The 22,907-nt window shown below is 39.3% G+C and overlaps 1 protein-coding gene across 13 annotated transcripts in view; it reads right to left on the bottom strand.

Moving 5' to 3' along the window:
* Positions 1 to 22,907, bottom strand: part of AGAP1 (ArfGAP with GTPase domain, ankyrin repeat and PH domain 1) — a 347,733-nt gene that overhangs the window by 171,047 nt on the left and 153,779 nt on the right. For all 13 annotated transcript variants that reach the window (XM_068686216.1, XM_068686209.1, XM_068686211.1 and 10 more), the window contains 3 exons: positions 19,165 to 19,292; positions 8,180 to 8,335; positions 3,305 to 3,397 (listed from right to left, as the gene is read on the bottom strand). In XM_068686216.1, coding sequence (XP_068542317.1) covers positions 3,305 to 3,397; positions 8,180 to 8,335; positions 19,165 to 19,292 — 377 coding nt within the window. The remainder of the gene's footprint in view (positions 1 to 3,304; positions 3,398 to 8,179; positions 8,336 to 19,164; positions 19,293 to 22,907) is intronic.

The following is a 22,907-nucleotide window of genomic DNA, read 5'->3' as shown; positions in this document are numbered from 1 at the left end:
ACCCCTCTAGCTTGGAAGAGTTTTTGACATTTCCAATCTCCAAGTAACTGTTTGTTTTTTTTTTTTTTGGAGTTGGGAAATACTGCTTCTGACTTTTGGGACACCAAAAGAACAACCTACAGTCAGGCAGCAAGAAATGCATCGGAGAACCAAGCCACTGACTTCACCATCTGAACAGTCAGCAAAACTTTTCTTTTTTCTATCAGCTGTTTTTGAATCACCCTGTTTTCAAGTGCCACTAAACTAAGCATACATAATCCACAGTATTTGAATTTCAACCAGAAGTCTCCTAAGGCTTTTTTCTTCTTCAATTTGCTAATAAGCTCAACCAACACAACAAGCAGCGATCTGCAAGTACCTGTCTTGCCTGCAGTCTTTAAGGACTATTACTGCCATGCACATACCATAAGTAGCTATAAAGAAAAAATAGTGCTGACAACAAGTATTAAAACGATCTGGTCACTACATGCTTTTGAAGATGAGAGTATGTGCCTGAAGCTGGCAAAGGCATCTTGCTCAACAGCAGCTTCAAGAAGTCACGGGGCATTTCTCCTAACTGGAGGTTACTCGCGACTGCAGCATGGGTAGTGCGGCAATGTGACTCGCGGGCTAATAGGAGGAAAAACACTGGAAAACATGGGGACAAAGATTAAAAAGAGTCTTTTAAGAATATAATAAGATAGCTTTTCCACAGCAACACTGTGAATACTACAATCTGCATTCAACTTCTTGAAAGGAGATTTCTCTTTCTATTCAGTGACCATTTGTCACTGAAACATATCATGATGGAAGGGGTTTCTCATTGAAAGAAGCACAGTAGCATGACATATTACTGAAGTTTTTAGGTCCAAAAGTTCCTTTTCACATCTCTGTCTCATTCATAGTTAATGCACTAAATGAAAGAGACACCATCTTTTCTATCAGGAATTGCTACTTCCTCAGAGAAATCTCCAAGTGTCTCGCACCTGTAGGACCCACCAATAATGCAGTCATATCAGCTTTTTAACTCATCACCACCTCGACTGATAAGAGCTCTCTAAATAGCGGGTAGACAAAAAGCTACCCCAGTGCTTAATTTCAGGAGCTTTTTCTGATGGTGAAAGATGTATATTGGCTCATAACTGTATAGTTTATAATCAAAAACCACTTCAAACTAATACGTAGTTTTACACTGTAATGAAACGTTGTCAACACGAATACACATTGCTTTTCCAATTTAAATTAAATTCCAGGTTAAAAAAAATAAATAAGTGTGTTTTCTTTTCTACTCCATCTTCTTTTACTTCAGCTGCTGGGTGACGATGGCCTCCTAACCTTCATTGAAGACTGTGTACAATGTAGAAATCCATTCTCCTGACACAGACCGCATATGATGCGGAACACCACTGAGACAAGCCCCCCACAACACCGCGTGCCATTCAGCCTCACTTCTTGCGGCACCCTTTCTGATACCTCCACGAGTAGGATATGCATCTACTGAGTGAAGACCTCCTCAATTATTTGTTTTAATTTGCCTGTACATGACAAAATGAAATTGCCACGATTGGGATCAATAATAAAAGCAGACACTAGGAAAAAAACTGATCACACTCTGTACATAAAGTGGGGGTGAGAGGGAGAATTTTTCAATGTAGAAATTCAAGGTGATTGTGGAGGATATTTCATTCCATTGCATTATACTGTGATCACACTCGCAATGCCCATCTTACCTGTCCTACAAGGGCATTTTTAATCAAATTAATTTCATACAACACCATTTTAGAAAAGAACAGTGTGTACATCTTGAATAAATATTGGAAAAAGTCAGCTCCTCTGGCTGTTTTTTTTTTTTTTTATCCTCAGCTGCATCCACAGACCGTTTTGTTTAATTAGCATTACCCAAAAGAATTCCAGCCTGTCTAACCCATCTCCATAGGACACAAAAGCTGTAGAAAAAATTGTAGCTTGTTTTACATGCCTGCAATCTCCTCCTCTGAACACAGAGCCAAATACTGAGCTTATCTGGTTTCAAACTGCTATTCTGAATTGCAGCATTTGATTAAAATTTGTCTGCTAAAGATTTCATAGACATGACTGCGCTTTTGCTGCATGACAGTCCCAAAAGGTCTTTTTAACTGCCTTTAGAAAGGAAATCACTACAAATAATTAAGAGTACAAAGCCATTTCCCCTCATTCCCGACAAAAAAAATGTGAAGAAGCCCCCAAAACACACAAAAGCAACACCAACAGGAGAGCTGTGGCCACTTGACGAGAAGAGGCACGGACTGAGGAAAGGCTTGGGAACGTGCCAGGAAGAGGCAAAGTGAGCCTCTGGAAGGTAGGAAAGCAACCAAAGGAGACTGGAAAAGACTGCAGGAAGAAAATGAGCTCCCTTCACTTGGCACTCTTGCTGTCTACAGCACAGTAACTCGCATGAAAGCAAATACTTGCAAACGCTATTGCAGAAACTATTTGTAAAGCATCCCATACAAATGCTTAGTGCGGTGTTCTTAACTGCATGAATTCAGTGTAATTTAATTTGAAAAAGTAAATGATCTCATTTACCCAAACACTTTGCATTAGATTCCAGTATTGCTTTTGCCTTTCAAAGGAGCGTTCAGAGCTACAATTTAGCATTCAGTTTCCGGGCTAATGAAAGTGCATCTAGGCTAGTAAAACAGACCAAAACAAATCCTTGAATTCAAGTCCTGTTGTGTAATGAGGAAGTTTAATTAAGGCCACACATTACAGCTGTAAATGTTCTCTTATATAATAAGGTCTAAATGAAACTGAACCTAATCAAAGTTACAATTCCTTCATTAGCAAATTACAAACAAGAGTGCACAGCTGACACACCGGCTATGATTATCACAACTAATTGCCTCGTTGTTACAAACCAGCCTGAAACTGTGTTCAGATGTCCGTCTGCAATAGCAAATTAGGGCCACATCAGGCTATTTCTGCGATCACAAGGGGCTCTTGTACAGCGCGCTGATTTACCCCTGTCGACGGGCAGCACACGGCCCAATCAAAGCCCGCTCTACAAAGGCAGGCTTTGAAGCCAGCTCAGCCTAGAAACGCGCTCCATATGCAGGCCGGCAGACTGCACTTCATTAGGCCTGTTGTCACATTTTCCCTCTTCTTATTCTAATGATCCTATTTTAATACACATAGGAACCTCTCCTAATTGATGTCAAGTGAGTGACTTCCACATTCATCACCAGAGCACATCAAACAAATCTTGGCGCACAGGCTCGGCATCAGAGCGCTTAAGACCCGAGGTGTGTCTCCAACTACGGAAAGCAAAAAAAGTGTTTCGGCATACCTGTTTAATTGGGATTGCACGACCGCTTCCAATGCTATCTGTTCTGCTCTCCAGGACCTTCTTCTCTTTGTCTGGGTCACTCCCTTTCCGAGACTGCAGAGGAAAAAGAAAAAGTTTGTGCTCCGTTAAAGGTAGCTATTCACACAGAAGACAATTTTTTATTTTTTAAAAGCAATTAAAAAGTATTTTGAAACATAAATATAGACACAAAGCAGGAGGGGAACAACCTACACAAGTACATGACTGTCCCAAAATTTGAATACTCTGAATACCTACCCACCCTTTCTAATTTTTAACCATCCACTTGTTTGAAATGGGATTTAGGTTTAAAGAGTTAAAATTTCACTGCCTGAAGACCCAGCAGATCAGAAGACACATTTCTGAAGTTTCCAATAGCAGATCCAAAGAAGAATGAAGGTTCCAGCTTCTCATTTAGAAAATCTGATATATACACTTGTACATTTTTAACAGATTTGTGTGATTTTTAGAAAGGCTATCAGCTATTTAGAAACATGATTTTATGATGTGGTCTTTGATTATATTGATTTTAACACTTTCTCTGCTTTTGGACAGTTACAAAGTTGGAATTTCAAGACAAGGTAGCAATTGATGTTGAAAAAAAGTTTTCTGCACAGAGTAAATAAATATCAGCATAAGGAAAATTAAACCAATGTTTAAAATGACAGAAAGCCAGAATAAGGAAATTCAAAATATAGGAGTTCCCCGAGGAGTAAGCTCCCTGTGCCTACTTCATGACTCTACAGGAATTTTAAGAAGTCATTCAGATTCTGGTCCATTATTGTGAAAGAACGCACAAGTATAATCATTTTGACAGATTTATTTTATTTAAAAAAAAAAAAAGGAGCTGAGAGTCATCCTCCTTAATAACTGAACTGACAAGTGACAACTTCACTCCATTACTTTTCAATAGGAACATTACTCACACAATATTGAAAATGGGAAAACATTTTCATGCGCTTTTCAAATCACAGATGATATATGAAACGAATACATTTGCGATGTCCAGTACCACAATGGAAAGTTAATGAAAACCAGGGCGCTACAAGATACTGGGTTTGATTTGCAGTATAAAAGGGATGTTTGAAAGACACCGGGATCCGGGGAACGCTCAGCATCGTGGATAGCTAATACCCATTTTCCGTATTCTAGCATTCAGCAGGCAGAGGGATGGAAGGAGGAAAATGCCCAAAGCAGTTGCCTTAGGAGGCGAGGGGAGGGAAGGGGAGGGAAGAAAGCCCACAGAGGAAGACTTCAAGTAACACCGTTCTAAGCAACACATTTACCCAGCAGGGAAGCCGTGCTTTTCCCGGCTCTGCCGGGAGTAGGCTCCTATCACTAGTTACTATGGTTAGGGGCAATGGAATGACATGCCAGGGAATTAAACAAAGAATAAATGAAAGAAAGCAAAACAAGTGGGAGGGGTGAAATCCGATGTTCAAGATAACTATTGTTCCTCTTCCTTCAAGACAGATTTCTGAATCTGAAAGTGCCACTTCCCAATAATAAAACACAAAACAATACTTCAATAGCGCAAAGCGTCCCTAAGTGACATTTTAAAGAAACTCAGTGAAGGTAGCCAAATCCTTGGGAGGGAAGTTGTCAACTTGAATGTTTCTTTTTATTTGACTTTTAAAAAGAACGGATCCCATCTCTGAAAGGGATAAATACCTATGCACTAATTTTTATTTTGTTTTTAAATCATCACATTTTGTATTCCATACAAGTAACTGTATCAGGAAAGAACACTGCAGATAGAAGGGAAATACCTATATACAAAATATTGCCAAGTGCTAAAAGTATAGAAATATAGGAATGTATATTAAGCAAATTCTGTCTTAGCTGCTGATAATTACAGAATACACACAATTTTCAAGGGGAGAATTTTATCTGGTTCCACTGTTTTAAAACAAAAAAAATATATAGTAAAATTGATAGATAACCTGCTCTTTCATGGTTTTGCACCTATCCATAATGCACATCTTTCATCTTATATCCAGTAGACTAAAAACATCTAAACCATTGTGTATCAACATTTGCTAGGACTTCTTCTGATGTTATGTTTACAAATTAAGTAGTTCTATTTAAAGCTTCATTAAAGTAAACCAGAGAAAGTCCAAAAAAGCACAACAGAACAAAGCTGCATGAATATCATTTGACCCGTTTTCCCTTTGCATTACAAGCCATTTGCAGATTTTTTTTTATTTTTTTTTTTAAATCAATCAGGACTGTGAAACAAGATTGCTTCAGACCCAGAATGATACAGCACCTGGGTTTGGGCACCACCAGAATCCTGTCTCAACAGTCCACAGAGCCCCAGAAAGTACAAATACTGATCTCCAATATACTGAGATAAAATGAACTCTAACTTTTAAGAAAAGACACTCTCACAAATCTGCAATAATGTAAGACAGGTAATATTGAATATGAGAAAGGAGATGCATCTTACTGCACCTCAAGTTCATTCACCCCATATGTAATCTGACAAGTAGTTACAATCAGTGCTTTGCTCAAGTGTGAATCCTCACCTGTGCTACACAATACTATTTAGTTGTTCCTGTTTGTGCAGTGCACAAAACAAGACATTTACCCTTCTGCTTTATTTGATCTATTTTAAAGCCCTAGTAGAAAGTCAGCTATTGCTACGATAGCTTGACAGAAAACATGAATATCCAACAGTTGAAAAGATCACATACTGCATACAGTGCACTGAAACACAAACATTTAAAATTCTCAACCCTATTCCAATTCAAAATCTGTCATAGATTTAAGAAAAAAAGCACATCTGTTCTCTGCTTAACCAATTTTTCTTCTAACACTGGAATATCTTCATGGAAAAAACTAAACCTATTACCTATGCTACATAACGAGGGTCAATTTGCAATTAAACAAACGTAAACAATAAAGTCATAAGCAAGTAACAAGCTAGGAAATAAGCACAGCAAAAAAAAAAAGCTAACTAAAATATTTTTGATTTCCCTCTCTTTTCATAACTAGACAGGAAATACTAGTCATTTATTTATTCAATTAAGTAATTCTGGGCTACAACTTGGTTGATATGGTATGAAACCTTTTAGAGCAGGGTCAGTATTAAAGTATTTCAGGATAGGGATTACAAGGCAACTCTTTGCACTGCATTCAATATGACCACATCTTAAAAGACAGAAATACTTCTGAAGAGACAATTTTTTCCCCGCACCACTTATTTTTCCCTTAATTTTTCCCCAGTTATTTGGCATTAAGACAACTGCCAACATCCTCTATATTAGAAAATTTGATTCTCCCTGTGCTATCAGCTATCGCAAACCAGCCAGTTTAGCCTGTTTATAGCAAACACAGCTGATTTCATATTCTCCTCAGCCCTTTGCCTCGACTGTAGATGTATGTGTTTCTCTTTATTCACTTTCTCAAATTTACACCTACTCAAATATAAATCACTCCCAGTTTTCCAAATGTCAACAACATCTAAACAGCCCTCACAGCGTTTTATGCATACTTAAGACGGGAAACGGTCGGCAAATGCTTTTGACAGACGCTGGAGTGGTCTCGGCTCTCTTCCCAGATTTATGACTGCGCTCGCAGTTTCTAGGATGACACTGACATCTAGTGGAGTTAATAACTCATGAGTACTCCTCAACAGGAGCCACTATTCCCGCAAACGGAGGGAAAAATCCTCACAATTGCCACAAAATGTCAGTGTCAAAATTTGACAAGCTTTTGTATGACACTTTTGCATTTTTGTTGTTAAAACTCCTTGAACAAAAATGCATCATTTTAATTACTTCATAGGAGTTTGAAGAGGTACAGTTTTAAATCAAAATATCACTGACAAGATGGGCACACCAAAGGTGATCTACGGGACTCTGTGCTGTCACTCAGCACTCCAAAACTATAACAAAACTTTTTACTTGCTAAAGGCTGAAAGACAGGATTTTGTTTAGATTGCAAAACTTTTTTTTTTTTTAAACCATTTTTGTGTTTCCTGGATACAACTGTGGAGCTAGCTAGCTTTGGGAACGGGGTCATCTTTAGAATACAAAATACAAACTTTATATGATGACTGGGAAGACATGGCTTTCTAAACGCAACTTATGTGTAGCTACCATCACCATTTGTGTTTGTTATAAGGATTTGTTAGGGGAGTATTAAAAAAAAGATCACAAAGCTTTCAGCAAGACTGCTAAAATAAGGGAATCATTCCTCAAGGCTTCATTATTTCCCAAAGCAATTGTGCATACCAAAGATCGATCGTAGTGGACCAGTCACACTTTCTATTTGGTAACTTTTTTTTCCTCTGCAAAAATCACATGGTCTGGGAAGAAAAAGTCATTTTAATCTCCGTCATATCTTTTAGCCCTGGAAAAATAGAAGTGCATTGAGACTGTATAGTAACAAAATTAGCAAGGGGTGGTTATTTTCCAGTACCCAGTGGAATTCCCATGCTAAACACTGTGACCTCTCTATAAACACTGGAAACTTCACAAGGAAGCCCTGAGTCAGCAGTATTATTCAGCACACAGGCAGGGTTTAGGAGCAGAGACACAACTTTGTCTTTGATTACTGGTGATAGGAAGGCTGCCAAACCTTGGAATCTAGACAGACCTCAGAATTCAATTCAAACAAAGGCTCCAGAATTCAACCACTGAAATTCCCAGTATGGACATGTCACCGTCACCGTACTTAGTCTCTGTTTAAGCCCCATTGTAATTCTAAAATGCTTTTGTTTTCAAGCCTACAGATCCATCTCACCACTCCTGTCTGGATTAGACCAGCTCAACTCAACCAGGTTGAAGTTCAGGCCATCACCACAGAGCACTACTAAAAACACAGCAATAGTCTCTTCCTGGGCTCACTCACCGTGAAGAGGTTGGATCGGCGCTTGGACTGTTTACGGACAGGAGTTGGTGTGTTGGCAGTGGGAGGAACATCAATCCGTAGCTCCTTCTGGCTGGTGCTTGGAGTTGATGGGACAGAGGAGGAGTAATCACTTAAACTCCCTCCTCCATTACTGGTCTGCAAGGATTAAAGTTAGTTTTAAACAGTGATACGCTGCTTTCAAGAAATTGCAATCCACAGCTGTCTTTTATTTAGCCCTGATACCTACAAATAGCAGCCTAAGCTCAGGAACACAGCAGGCCTGCCCTACTGCCACTTCTCCACCCATTTCCTTTCCAAGCCTTCATACATACATACTATTTTTTTTCTCCATAGCCTTAATTTTTGAAAACCTAGATATTTGCTGATGGATATTTTTATCTCCCTTATAAAATATGCTGAATAAATGTGGTAGGCACATTGTTTATATCCAGTTATGGGTATATTATGTAGAATGACAATTTGTTTCACTAATATAAAAGTTAAGTAAAACGTTAGGGAAAAGCTGTAAATTCTATTTTTCTACTTCAAAACTGGTAGCCCAAATTCTGCCTCAAACCTAAGAAAAAATACCTAGTGCAATAGAACTGCGTAACTGGACTAAATCCTAGTTTGGAATCATCAGTCCACTGAGAACTAATCAAGAAAATTAAAAAAAAAACAATGTTGTGAACACCTATTGTGGTTGTAAGTAATTGAGACATTTGCTGAAGCCATGAAATCCATTGGTACAGGGATACAGAATCTAAAGGAAGACATTCCAATTTATTCAAAATAGCCAAAAATGTAAAGTTACATCATAGTCTCATGAGAAATGAAATAGTCACTCAGTAAGCCTATAAACCAATTAATGAATTGATGCAACAAGCAACTAATAGCAGGGAAGTGAAAAAACAGACAGATTGGAAAGTACCAAAAGGTGATTAAAGTCTTGATTTTTATTAGCTATAATAAAAGAGTACTAAAAATGATGCAGACGGTCTGGAAGCACAAAAGCACTTTTTTTTTTTAATCAGGTGCATGTATATCCTTTGAGGGCATACTGCATACGTTGAGCATGTTGGGACTGATGCAAGGCAAAGACTGAAAGTTCTGTATGCCTTTGAAGAAAAGCTCAACAGGAAAGCAGCAGTATGCAGAGGTTTTGGACAACACCTCACAGGTAACTTACGAGGGGAGAAATAAAGGTCTGTAACACTTGTGAGAAGGTGCAAGAGTATCTTTGAAGTAGTCAAGTTGCCTAAAAGAGGTGAGGAAAGAGGGTAAAACAGGGTATTCACGGGATGCCTGGGGGAAAGGTTCTCCCAAGACATAAGGCAACTAATTTTAATTGTTGCACCTAGGAATTCACCAAGTAAAGTTGCTTAACAGGAAAAGAAGGCACTCCAGTGTTTCCTCTTCAGCACTGCTCCTCCACCAGTGACTGACCTTACACATGCACACAAAGCTGCCATGCAGGGGCACTCTGCTTGAGAGGCATCAGCAGGACCAGGACCTCCTGTGACACACACGTTAGAGGTCACTGTATGGACCTCACATAACGCAGGCAGTGGTGAGCCATCAAACTGAGACCTCTGAAGGAGATCCAGGTAAAAGACAATCCTTCTTTACATCATCCACTTGAAGCTTCTTCTTGCATTTTCATTTTTATTTTTTCTTTTAAAATTCAAGAAGAGGATGGTAAAAAAGAAGAGGCACGAGTCAAGAAACTCATGCTTGAACTAAAGGGCAGGTCAATGCAGCCAGAAGTGCAGAAACATCACTTCTGAAACCACTGTTTCTCTGCAGACATGTTCCTCTTCATCTCTTATGTGGTAAGATACGACTTACAGTCTTCCAAATGAACTTTTTAATGGAGAAAATTCTTTCCCCCTGAAGTATTACGAAAAGGATATTAAATTTAATCTCCCCTTCACTCTGACTGAATCAAAGGAAGCCAGAGATAGCCATACTGGAAGTAACAGACCATTTTGACCAAGTTTTTCCAACGACACTTTCAAGTACAAAGAAGTAGCAAGCAGAATTTGCAGATGGACCAAGTGTATAAACCAAAGATGATGAAAGAACAAGAACTGCAATTATAGTGTCCTAACAGCAAGTAATAATGAGAGATGAGCAGGACTACCTGGGAAGAGCTGACCTTAATCTACACCACATTCACTTTCCTTTTCTCTAAGGCTTCTTGCTGAGACTTCAAGTAACACACCAAATGGACAAGAATGTCAATACTTGCAAGAAGACACATGGAATCTGTGATAGCCAGCTATCACCCCTCAGAAGAAACACAGGAAGGACCACGGCTGATGAAAGGTCTACAAGGAGGAGATCTGAAAACTTAGTCACTATAGACTAGTATTAGAAATGAAGACCTAAGTCAATGGAGTAAGAAACTGGTCTAAAGGAATTGCATTTGGGTCAGAATGGTGAGGACCCACCGTCCACTTTGCCATGACAAAACCAAATGTGTGAGGGAACGAGGGAGTAGGAAATCCAAGCAAGCAACCAACACTGGGAACCGAACGGGTTGAACACATTTAAGATTAAAACCATGCAGCTGAAAGGCTCAAGGGAAGAGTGGGGAAAAAAGATGATAATACACAATGAAAACAACGGAAGAAGAAAGATCACATTAAGCTTATGTCTCAAAAATTTAGAAGCCTCTAATGCAGAAGAGACAGGAAAACAGCAAGAAGGATGGACTAAAACACAGGTACACTGATTAGAGGATTGGAACCGTGAACTCTTAAAAAAAAAAGGGGGGGGGGATTTGTTCTGTTCTATGTTTTGTTTCATAATAATATTGATCAACTTACAAAGGTGAAGACATACAGCTGTCAACTAGAAGCAGATAACCATGGTGGTTTAACACCACACTGTGCCCGGGGCTTCTCTCCACCAGGGCTCTCTGTGGGCCGCAGCCTCCTTTGGGTCCTGGCCGCCTGCTCCAGCCGGGCTCCTCTCTGCAGCCCGTGGCATGGAGACCTGCCCCGCTGTGGAACCCGTGGGCTGCAGGGGGACAGCCTGCTCCACCAGGGACCTGTCTCCTGTCTTCTTCCTGCACCGACCTCGCAGGCTGGAGCTGCCTCTGCTCGCACACGAGGCAGCACTGGGGCTCTGCGCACAGAGGCCTCCCTGCAGCCCCCATCACCAGTTTCACCACATTCACTCAATACAGGCCATGCCTCACCTCCGTGAAAAGCATATTTAGGAATTATCATTAAAATACACATTCGACAGCATTCATCATGCTGTATCCACAAACTTCATTTCCATCAGCAAAATAATTCCACACAAAGTCAACATGGCATCACAACAAAGGTGGACAGCTTACACACACTCCACCTTTTGTCCCTTCAACACCTTAAACAAATTCTGCACAGTTACTATACTACGGCAGAGTCCAGTCCACATTTTGCCTGTTAACTCTGCCATTTATCATCCTTATCCCAAATTGTGCCTTTCTGCTGGGTGCCAGAAAAGACCGTGGTGTTTTAACACCAATGGGCTCAGCTCCACCACACTGCTCTCCCACTCCATCTCCTCAACACAACCTTGCCACATAAATCCAATATAACAATACAGATTTCTGCCCTACGTACTCACCAGACAGAGGACTTTAAGGATTCCAGAAAACTTTATCTTTTTAATATTTTCTTATCTAATACACGTGTTTTATATTTATTCCACTGAAGTACTACTTCGTGGATTTTGAAGTGATCTATTCTCAAGGAGCTGAACAAAGATATATACATGTTGGGCTTTCTAGTCCCCAAAGACAGATGCTCAGATACAAACTTCTACAAAAGAAGTCCTGCTGGCAATGTTTCTCTTCACACATGTGTACCTCTACCGGACTTTCAACTTTGTAATAAAATTCTGAAGTGGTTTCAAAATATACCATTTGGAAAACAAAACAAAAAACTATTTCAATAAAAGACTTAAAAGAAAAAAAATTCAAAGCTTCCACAGCATGAAAGCACTGAATACCAATACTAAGCAAGCTCTAACTCTTACCAAGACTACCAATAATTAGCAAATAAATCCACTTAGCTGCTATGAAACACCTGAATAGAGAGAGTGGGTTTGACCAGAACAAGCTCTGACATGACTCCCAAGTTATAGCCTGCGCAGACAGAAGCAATGAAAAATGCAACCAGACAAGCACTTGGAAAGCATATCCTTGGTAACATCTGAGCCTAATACTCTGAAGGAAATAAAGCGTGGTGAGTGGTCTCTGTCAGGTTGTTTGCATCAAGTAAGAGTCCAGTGACCTTGCCGTATTAGATTGTAGAAAGCAACTTCCTGCAATCTGTATGCAAGCATTTAATAACAAGCTCACTGGAGTGAAGTAGCGAATTTAGGGCATGTAGCAAGTAACTTAAATTCACAGAATTTAGAATCCAAAGCCTTAAAAATCAAGTCAGTCGATCTGTACAGCACATGTAATCCAACACATAACAAATATAAACTCATTTGCTAACCACAGACAAACTGGTCACATTCGTGGCAGTCAAAACCAAACAAATTAGCACTCTAATTCCCCTTAGGGACATTACACGCCTTAACATTACCTTTTCAGTCAAGTTTTTCCACTGCTCTCAAGACACAAACATACCTTATTTATCAGTACAAAGGGCCACTTCTGCGCATCACTGCTCTAACCACAGACTTAGCCATGGGGACAGAAGTCAACCAAATGAACCTTGGTAAGGAAATTATTAGCACCGGTAGAAGAAGCATTTATACAGATACATCCCTGTTGGCTTTCCTGGGTGATGAACTTTTCTGTTCTCATTAAGGCATCATGTCCATTCTGAAATGTGCTAGACTTCTGGAAGTACACAGTGCAACCATATCCTTCCTTCCTGCTAGGAAAAGGGTGGTGGCCAGTGAACTTCAGCACACTACTACAGAAAGCTATTCAGATATGCTATTTCCTGAATGCACCTTGCATCAATGTCCAATACGCCATTTACAGAACATCTCTAGCATCTATATACACTTAAAGCTTTGTTACCACGTGGACTGACACTGTAAGAAGAACACAAGGTCATGACAGCAAGCACAAATTTAGTAGAATATTGTCACTACACTGTAACCTGCTTAAGAACTCAAATGAACCCATCACTCTGGTGTCACTTGACCAACTGGGTCCATTCAATACAGTTGCCTCAAAGGAAAATACTGCCAATATGGACCATAAAACTTAAAACTTAGGAGATTCCTGTTGATACCTTATTAAAAAAGAGAACGCTGTACACACTGTCCACAGGTTCTATGGTAAAAAAGGACTGAAACAAGCCAGATCACACACTTTCATGGATGTACTTCAACTGTTCCATATTTCTCCTTCCATTAGAAAAAAACAGTGAGTTACCTTGCACGTGAGGAGCTCAGTTGTGACCTGCATTAATGAAGTTGGACGTATCCTCACATTTGCTAGGGGCATGTTCCAGACTGACCACTTATACAAAGGCAGCAAAATATTTGCCTTATATAAACCTTGTGTTGCCAAATTATTCATAAAGCATACATAGTAAAAACATCAGGTGAAAACGCTAAATGATAGCATAGGAAGAACAAAGATGATTTTTTTCTCATTGACAAGTAACCCAGTCATAATGGATTCAATGTTTTTCTGCTCTCTAGATGTAATAGGACACCCCTCCAAGAAAAATCATCTCTAACCACTGCTTGAGGAGAAAATGAAGGTGGTAAGTACTACATCTAAAACAGAGAAGATTGCTACAGCTTCAGGGAGCCTAGAAGCTGTTGGAATAAAGCAAACCTTGATCAAAAGCAGAGATTACATACTCTGTGACAGAACACAGTCACTCTGCACCTTCTGTTCCTGGAGAAAGAAGAGAAAAGTGCATTTCTGCAGAAATACAGAAGAGTCATGGAAGGTTCTCTAGTCAGGACACATTTTTTCTTTGCCCACTTGTGTACAATTTTGTTCTTGAAAGACCTATTATCTCAGTCTTTCATCTAAAACCACTATAGGTGGGAATCCAATTTATTCAAGGGATCTTGGTCATATACAGGCACACATCCAAAGATGGATTGAAGATGAAACTCTTTAGCCCTTGCCTCAGCAAAAGCTAGAAAGCTTTGATTGTGTTGCCATGGAATACAAATTTTACACTGGATTTCAAACTCAGGTCCAGATAAATGATTCCAGAGATTTCAGTATGTCTAGCCCTCCACAGTAAGGGAAAGTAACTCTGACAATTTAACCTCATCCTCTGGGACCTATTAAGAAGTTGCCCACCTAAAGAGTTTTTACCTTTTCCATGTTATGAAAAAGAGGGGGAAAAGGCAGATCTGTCTTATTAGACCTACCAAAGACTGATCACCAAGACAACCTTAAGACAACTTGGCTAAAATAAGCTGGCACATAGAAAAAAATCATCTCCGAAAAAACACAAACGACTTTTAATTAATAAAATGTGACAGTAGGCTTCAATTCTACTGTTGCAGGAACTGCTTTACTATTTGGAAAATCCAAACAATGAAGTCTGAAATGGGAATTTTAAGAGATCTTAGAAAGAAAGAGATAAAAGTAGGCTCAACAAAAACTAATAGGAATATGAATAAGATCTCATGAGGATAAAGAAAAGGAAGAGGAAGTACGCTAACAGATGCACTGAAATTTAACATGTGAAGCCTGGAGAATGCCCTTTCATACACATGTTTACTGTGCACCTGAAAGAAGGGGAATGCAAATTTATAAAGATTGCTTATTTTAAATAAACATTAGAAATTAGAAATAGTTGTGTAAATAAAAAGCATTACAATGTATGATGCGTGCTCCAATGGTATCAAACAGTTTTCACTTCTAAGTTTATGTTTTGCAAATTACATGAAAAAGCAGAACGAAAAACTGACTAAGCAATGTAGTCTCTCTTCTTTAATCTGATGTGCAAAATATAACAAAACGTTTCATGCTAAATGACCCCCACTATAAATACGATAATGGTGCCCTACTATTTAGTGCTTACCATAATCAGGTCTCATATACAGTAAAATAATGGATGATTAAGCAGACTGTGCTTTCCTGTTAATAGTTTAATTTACATATTTAGACAATCTCGCTGTAGTAAAAACTTTATAGAGGCCTAATGCACACATAAATAATGCATCTTTACAAGTTTGCAACAGGTAGCAGGCTTGTATGCTGGCCATAACTGAGCTGCAATTTAGCATTACATTAAACTCTATACCTTTCGTAACACATCTCCCTAGGGGAACAACACTGCTGCACCATTAAACTCATTTCTTTGGGCAGCACTCCACGTGTATAATGATTTGGGGGCTGACTTTACATGGTACCACTCAATATGCATCCAGGCAATACCTTAAAACTCAGAGCATGGAAGGTTTGACATTTAAGGTCCCTCTCTATCATGGTGGAGCACATGTAGCACAGGCACATTTGGAAAAGTGCTGGCACATGTGGCACGGACATGTTGCCATTTCTGTTCCCTCTCACCAAACTCAAACAGTTGAACTCCAGGAGAGCCAGCAAGGTGCCAAGTGCCACGTGGTTTTCCGATGTTTACAGCAGGGTAAGCTTTGCAAAGGAAATGGGCACATCTCCAGACAACCACTCAACAGGTTACCAGGTGCTGGGCTACTTCGCACTGAGGTTTTCTGGTGCATCTTGAACTGAGGTGGAATACACTGAAGACTGAAGGCCTTCATTAATTAACACATCTTCCCCTCAACAACAACTCTATCTACCTCCTGAAGCATTCAGAAAGACCAGAGGGTGAATAATCCTCACTGATATCCTTGGGTTTGATAAGAAATATTTTGCATGCATTCTGTATTGCCCTGAAAGCTAACATATGGATGTGAAGTACTTATATCTAGGGTTATTGACCCTGACTATCAAAAATTTCCAGGTAAAACCCTAAACCTGACATTATAAAAAAAAAAGCTAGAAAACAAAAGCAGAACCTATTGTAAACACAAATGTGGTTTTTTTTGTTTTTGTTTGCTTGTTTGTTTTTTTGTTTGCTTGTTTGTTTTGTTTTTTTTGATAATTGCAATAGGAAGCATTACATTCTGTGAAACTACTACTGCGTGGAAATACATAGATTCCTGAACATACACATATCGGAGAGCATTTTCTATCAGGGAATGCAACCTAGGTGCTCATCACTTAGGACTACTGGACATGTGTATACACATCCAAACATGCTAACACCACTTCCACAGTTTGAAAACAGAAACTATGATATGGAGAAGCCCCTGTGTGTATAAAGCCTTAGAATTTTCCCCAAGACACGCTAAGGGCTAGTCTAGCTAGGTGACACCATTGTTTTTGTTCTCTGTTGCCTAAGTTCTTGACTGCATAATCATCCGGAGAGTTTGCACCAAAGTAATCCAACCAGAGAAGGAGAAACATCTCATTTTATATGAAGTAATCTGTAAAACCACTACTTCTGAAAACCTTAACTCCTGTGCAGAATGCAAGTGACAGTGCACTCTAATGATACCATTTTGATTCATGGGGGAAATCCTCACTGAAACATCGTTCTGTCAAAAGAGATGTTCTAAAGAACATGAGACAATCTTGTCAGGATCAGAGATGGTAAATTTTCCCAAGATTATCTTAAACTCAGAACTGCAGTTGCAACGTTCTTTCAAGCCTAGAATAAGAATTCAGCTCCCTTTCCTTAAACAAAGTCATACTGACCGCGTGTGGCACCAAGACAATAGGTGACTCAGGTTTATGGCCTAATGCTGACATCAATCTGAGAAGACAGACATCTTTGGTCAAAATGACCATTGCTTCTGTTAGAAAACTGCATCAGCTGGTAAAGGTGGTGAAGAATATTATTTCTTACCTATTGAAAAAGATTTCAGGGATCCTTATCACAAGTTACCTTGATTTTCCCAAGTAGTTCTTATCACCGGCAAGAAGTTTACTCTTTAGGTGAAGTACTCGCATAGAAGTTTATATTTGCTGCTGGTTTCAAAACTGTGCTTGAGTATGAACATGACGAGAACCTGGATGTTTCATGTCCTTAATCAAATGAGCTTCATCAACAAAAAGAATGACCTCAACTGGTTTAAGAAAATGCAGAACAGAAACGCACCTGGCTAAGACTGGGTTGTACAAAGTATCACCTATCCTCTTTAGAAAATCTTGAAAAACTATGCAATCAGAGTAAAAGAGATCTTCATTGGATCCAAGAATAAGATCACTACTGGAAATAGTGCCATTCATTCTCTACAGTTATGTTACATATACTTTCCTCCTTCACCACTGAATAGGATGGGTCCAAAGACAGCCTAGCCTCTACACAAAGCATAGTTCGTCTCAGTCCAGAAGTATGAACATACACAACTGTCTGGAGAAATTTGTTCAGGAAAAAAGCATTTCACACACTGGGCTAGTTCCAAGTACTTGTGCAATGACCTGGTCAGAAAGAAAGTGGCAGAAGAAACATTCTTAATGTCACATATATGAAGAAATAGAAGAACCTCTTCCATATGAGGAGCTTGTTACTTCACCATGAGGTGCTGTGGTTCTTTAGAGGAGTCACAAGCCTTAGTACCTCCTACAGAAAGAGGGATCTGACCTTCAACACTGGATTTGGGCACAATCAGCAGAAGTGAGAGTCACAGTCTGAGGCTGGTATTTGGGCTGAGCTCAGAGCAGAACACCTCACAGCAAAGAACTCTAAGAACAAACTGGCATCTGTATCTGTAGAGTTAACTCAATGGTCAAAGTTTCCAGTAGGACACAAAAGGAGACTAGTAACTACAAGAACAGCAGAACCAGAACCTTCACCCTGTGGTATACATCTAAACAGAGTGCTCCCAGAAGACACTGACATGTGAAATGAGAAGGGAAAAAAATAACCTTCCCACCAAGATAGAACAATTCTTCACTATACTGCTTTTGCCAACAAGCAATCAGCATGGGAGAGACACACTCAGCATGGGAGAAGAGTCCATAGATAGAACAAAATGTCAAATGGGTTGTTCAAGACATAACCTTAGGGAGCATTACTAGTTTATATTATTGAGTTCAGACTGAAAAAGATGCTAGAAAAGCTAGTCGGTATTTGACATTTCTGTCTGCTCCAGTGAATATCAGGAAGCTAGGTCACAGTGCTGGCTGCAGACTGTAAGGGCCAGTACGATGGCCTTATAAATCCATCTACTAAGAGAGAGCACAGTGGGAACATGGTTCTCCTGGCTGCAAGGGTCTCAGGTATGAGCATATACCCAAACTGGGAACATGTGCATAGCTTATCACCTGACAACAGAAAAAGAAACTGAGGGAGGATTATCACAGTGAAATATGGAAGACAGTATTAATGTATGTGGGTAAAAAAAACTGTGCACATTGGAAAATTTTGGTATTAACCAAACATTTCCCAAAATAACGCATCTATGGCATCAAGGCCACCAGATTTTCCTGCCATAAAGGCTTTTTTTTTTAAAGAGCATATGTACAAATTATTAGCAACATATACTGCTAGGCCATTAGAGGGAATCATTTCACTTGAGCATAACAGACAGGCAATTACAACCACACACAGTGGTAACAAATGTAAAATTCTAGTGTGCCAACCACTGTGATACACCAGATATTATTTCTCAGCATACAACTGAATGAGAACAATAACCAAAACCATTGTGAGGTAATTTTAAAAAGCAGTACAGCAAATCCTGCTACTGTAAGAATTGGTCTACTCAGAGCAGCAGGCTGCTGGGCATAATCAGAACTATCAAAAATGGTTTTAAAGCCAAATTACTTCACCACAGCAGTTTCTTGAAACAAAGTCAAGACAATTAAAAGTGCTGCTTTAAACTACAGATCACTGATACCTTTCAAACATACCAACTACCTATCAAGCAAGAAAAAGAGCAATGGCATTAAATACAGTAGATGAAAAGCAACCCATCGGCTCTTTTTTCAAGCAAGCATTGATTTTAGCCTGTACCTGGCTGATATGTACAGCAGAAACCTGGGCAGAACACACAGATGAGTGACTTGGAGAGTTCGGTAGGGATTTGCAGGGTCCAATCGAGAGTTGCTGTTTCTTCCTTGTTGCGACAATCTTCTGAGCAACTGAAAGAAACAAAACACAGGGGCAGATAAGCTACAGACTACACTGAAAAATAAGTTAAGTCAAAAATACACAAAATACTAAACAGGGCACGGCTACTAAGCAGTTTTTCCATTGTCAAAGGCTGCTCCAAAAACTGACTGCAATACATCCAATTAAGATGACAGATGCTGGTTTGCTACAATATGCTCCACATGAGACTCCACCTCTGTTCTCCACATGGATGAAATTGCCCCCGAACTATCAATCCACTGGGTTAGCGCCACTAAACCAATAACATCGGAACAGAAGGGGAGAAGGCAGGTGTGCAAGTTACAAAAAGCAATACCAGGAATTCACACAAGAAGTATGCTCGCTAGCACAATCCAGTTTGAGTGCATTTCAGTGCATTTGAAATAGCAATTAGAATAATAAAACAGGGAGGGTCCCTGACACACAATACCTGGATTAGTTGTGCTGCACACTGTATCCGATTTCAACTAATTACAAAAAGAAGATATAATTTCCAGTTTTAGCTTTTATTACTTGGCACTACTAGCACCGCTGGAAAAATGCCAGATTTATTTTGCGATTTAATGAGAAGTTTTCTACAACACCTAAAGGAAAGCAGCATTTTCCAAATGGAAACATTAATCAGATTCATTAGTATCTCCGTATACAGGTTAGCACACTCGTAATAACAAATGGAAACAGAGGAAACAGAACTGATCTGAAATGCAGCAAAATCCATACACCTCTTCTGTAACTTTTCAATTTTAAGAAGTCCAACTATTTTAGAGACTCTTGAATTCCATCTCATTCTGCTGTTAAGGCCTAGTTAAGATCTAAAAGCTCTTTTTATGTCATCAATTTTTAAAAATGAAGTCCTTAGGCTGTATTTGTCACCCACCTTCTTAGCTCACAAATTAAAAATTAAATAAAATTTCCATTTTCAGAAACAGAGACTTGTGTGATGGTTAATTAAAAACACTAACAAAATTTAGTAGTGCACATAGCGATCTTCATCAAGTGATTTTTGACTACACAACTTTCATAAAGATTTTATAAACAATTAACTGAGGCAAAGGAGGCAAGGCATAAGCAGCACCTTTTGTTCCACATGGACAGCGGAGACTTGGGAGCACAGAGCCATGAGATATTGAGAGGCAAAATATGACCCTGAAGGAAAATTCAACAGATTCTGAAGATACAATTCCTTTTATTCCTCCACGGTTTGACAGCCTATCCTCAAAGTCATCAATCTACAGGAAAATGGAAAGACAGTAGGCATGCACTGTGCCACTGGATGTAGCGCAGGGATGTTTTTAGGCTACAATACATGGGTTTTCCCCACGCAATCTTGAAGTAATGGATGGTGCATGCAGTTGTTTTTCTGTGCCAATAAGGACCAGCAAGTTCTACCTTCCTTACCACAAGGGATACTGCTCAGATCTTCCTGTACTTGGAAAGTTGCATGCTGAAATTTAGATGTTATTTTTTAAACAACTATCTACTGGCACACAGAGAAAAATCATGATTTTCTGTGGACTATGTCTACTGAGGAGAGTTGAAGGGTTGCAAGCCACCTTCGGCAATGAGATATTAACTCCTGCCATGGCATATGGCACAGGACAGGCCGGTATAACTAAGCATGGACAGCATAATGACAAGACAGATAATGACAAGACTTTCAAATGTCAGGATGCTTTCTATAAAAGTGAGGAGGGGGATGTATGAAAATTACGTTGCACACATTAAACATTCAAATATTTCAAGATCAAAAGATGTCTTCCAATCTAAGAATCAGCTTTATTGAAATTCAGGACTGCTAGAGAGTACTGAAATTTTAATTTGTATGAAGTACACCAGGACTTTAATTCAAACCAAACATACAAGTTCAAACCTCAACTTTCAAATTCCTTCGAGCTTACCAACTGATGTTGGATCACATTAACACTTATTCATTACTCCAGAATAAAGTCATGGGTTTATTTTGACTGTACTAAAACTCTGCAAAGGAGTCCATAGTCACTTGGACTGTCACCACCAAAACAGGTCAGTGAGGCAGAATTGCAATGACTTCGGCGTAGTTGCACAGAAACTTGCTGTGATTAAACTAATAATATTCAATCTGTATTATTCAGAGAATGTAAGAAGATAATTATGTAAATTCCATGATTGCTTTGACTCAATACATTGCAACATAAGCAGAGATATTGTTTAGTAGCATAAGCATACAATTTCTTCTCAAATATAATTTTAATAACACACTGGTCTGCGGGCTTATGTTTTTCATGTAAATGAATGATGGCATAATGATGATTTAGTGCAAATACATTGTATAAAAAATGGCTTGTATATATGAAGAAGCAGCTTCATTAGTTACATCCCACCTCCAATAGGCCCCTTATCATCCTGAAAGGATGATATTAATTAATTTATTTTCCCCTGCCATATTGATCATAACCTTCATCAGCTAATCATGTTTAAATTACAGAGGAATATCGTAGCACTCTGTCATTTCAGAACCATTGGTTTATTGATCTCGAGCCTGGAAAGCCATATATAAAAGTATTTTAGATCACATTAGTGAATGCAGAGAGCAAACCTAAGGTCAGATTTTAACATATGCACATAGATTTGTCATCACATGTGGTAAAGACCTAAATTAAGACCAAAACTGAATTAAAACCACACACAAATGAAAACTACCTTCTCAGCAAAAGCTTCTGCTCTCACATGGGAGAGGTAATTAGTCAAGGAAAATATTTATCTCTTGCCTTCAGTCTGAATATAGGTGTTTGCAGCATCATGGTAAGAGACACAATGCAAATCTTGCCCAATTATTGCTCTAGGAATTCAGTAGAAAACCCACCATGACGGTCTGAATTCACAAACTCAGATGGGTTACTTGAACGCTAGCTGAAGTACCACAAAAGCACACACTTTTTTATTAGCTCATTTCGGTGCCATTTGAACAGAAAAGCCGATTTTGGCTGCAAAGAAGAGTTCCTGCTTCCTAGAGGAGGAAGATGGGACGCTCAGCTGCTCCGTTCACCCTAGCTCAAACTGCAAAGCTCATAAACACACAAAGGATGCACGATGAGTTCAACAGCTGAGCCAAGATTTTTTTTTTTTAAAAGGCAAAATACAAATATGTAGATTAGCACATAGCTAAAAATGCGAAGAGCAACCCACAAAGCAGCTGGATGCTGTACTCCAAAGCTTACACAGAGCAACACAAAGGGTAAATTATCCTGTGTGCTGCAAAAATGGTAAAATTACAGCGGAAGATCTAACATTACCTTCTTGAAATTGCGTTACAAATTCTAAAATAGACCATTCCTATCCTCAAATTTCATAGCCTTTCCCTCTGTTAGAGAGATGACATGCCCCCTAATGGAAATCCCCACCTGAGCTGCCAAACCTTCCCAATTCTTCCTCCATTTCGGCAACAAGCCTAATGTGCCCCACCAGAGCACGATTCTTCCTGCCTCTCCCCCTCCTTCATTAGGCGACCCGCTCTCCTTTGAGACACCAAACAGTTTTTGCTTCTTTCAGTGCAGTCATGTAGCTGGCACTCCATAATTAGACTGCATTCAATATTCAAGTGCTCGCGGCTACTTGCCCTTGGATAT

The sequence above is a fragment of the Anas acuta genome, chromosome 6 (assembly GCF_963932015.1).
Source record: "Anas acuta chromosome 6, bAnaAcu1.1, whole genome shotgun sequence".
Classification (NCBI taxonomy): domain Eukaryota; kingdom Metazoa; phylum Chordata; class Aves; order Anseriformes; family Anatidae; genus Anas; species Anas acuta.
The sequence above is the reverse complement of the archived record's forward strand: the minus strand, read 5'-3'. Positions and strand labels throughout refer to the sequence as shown.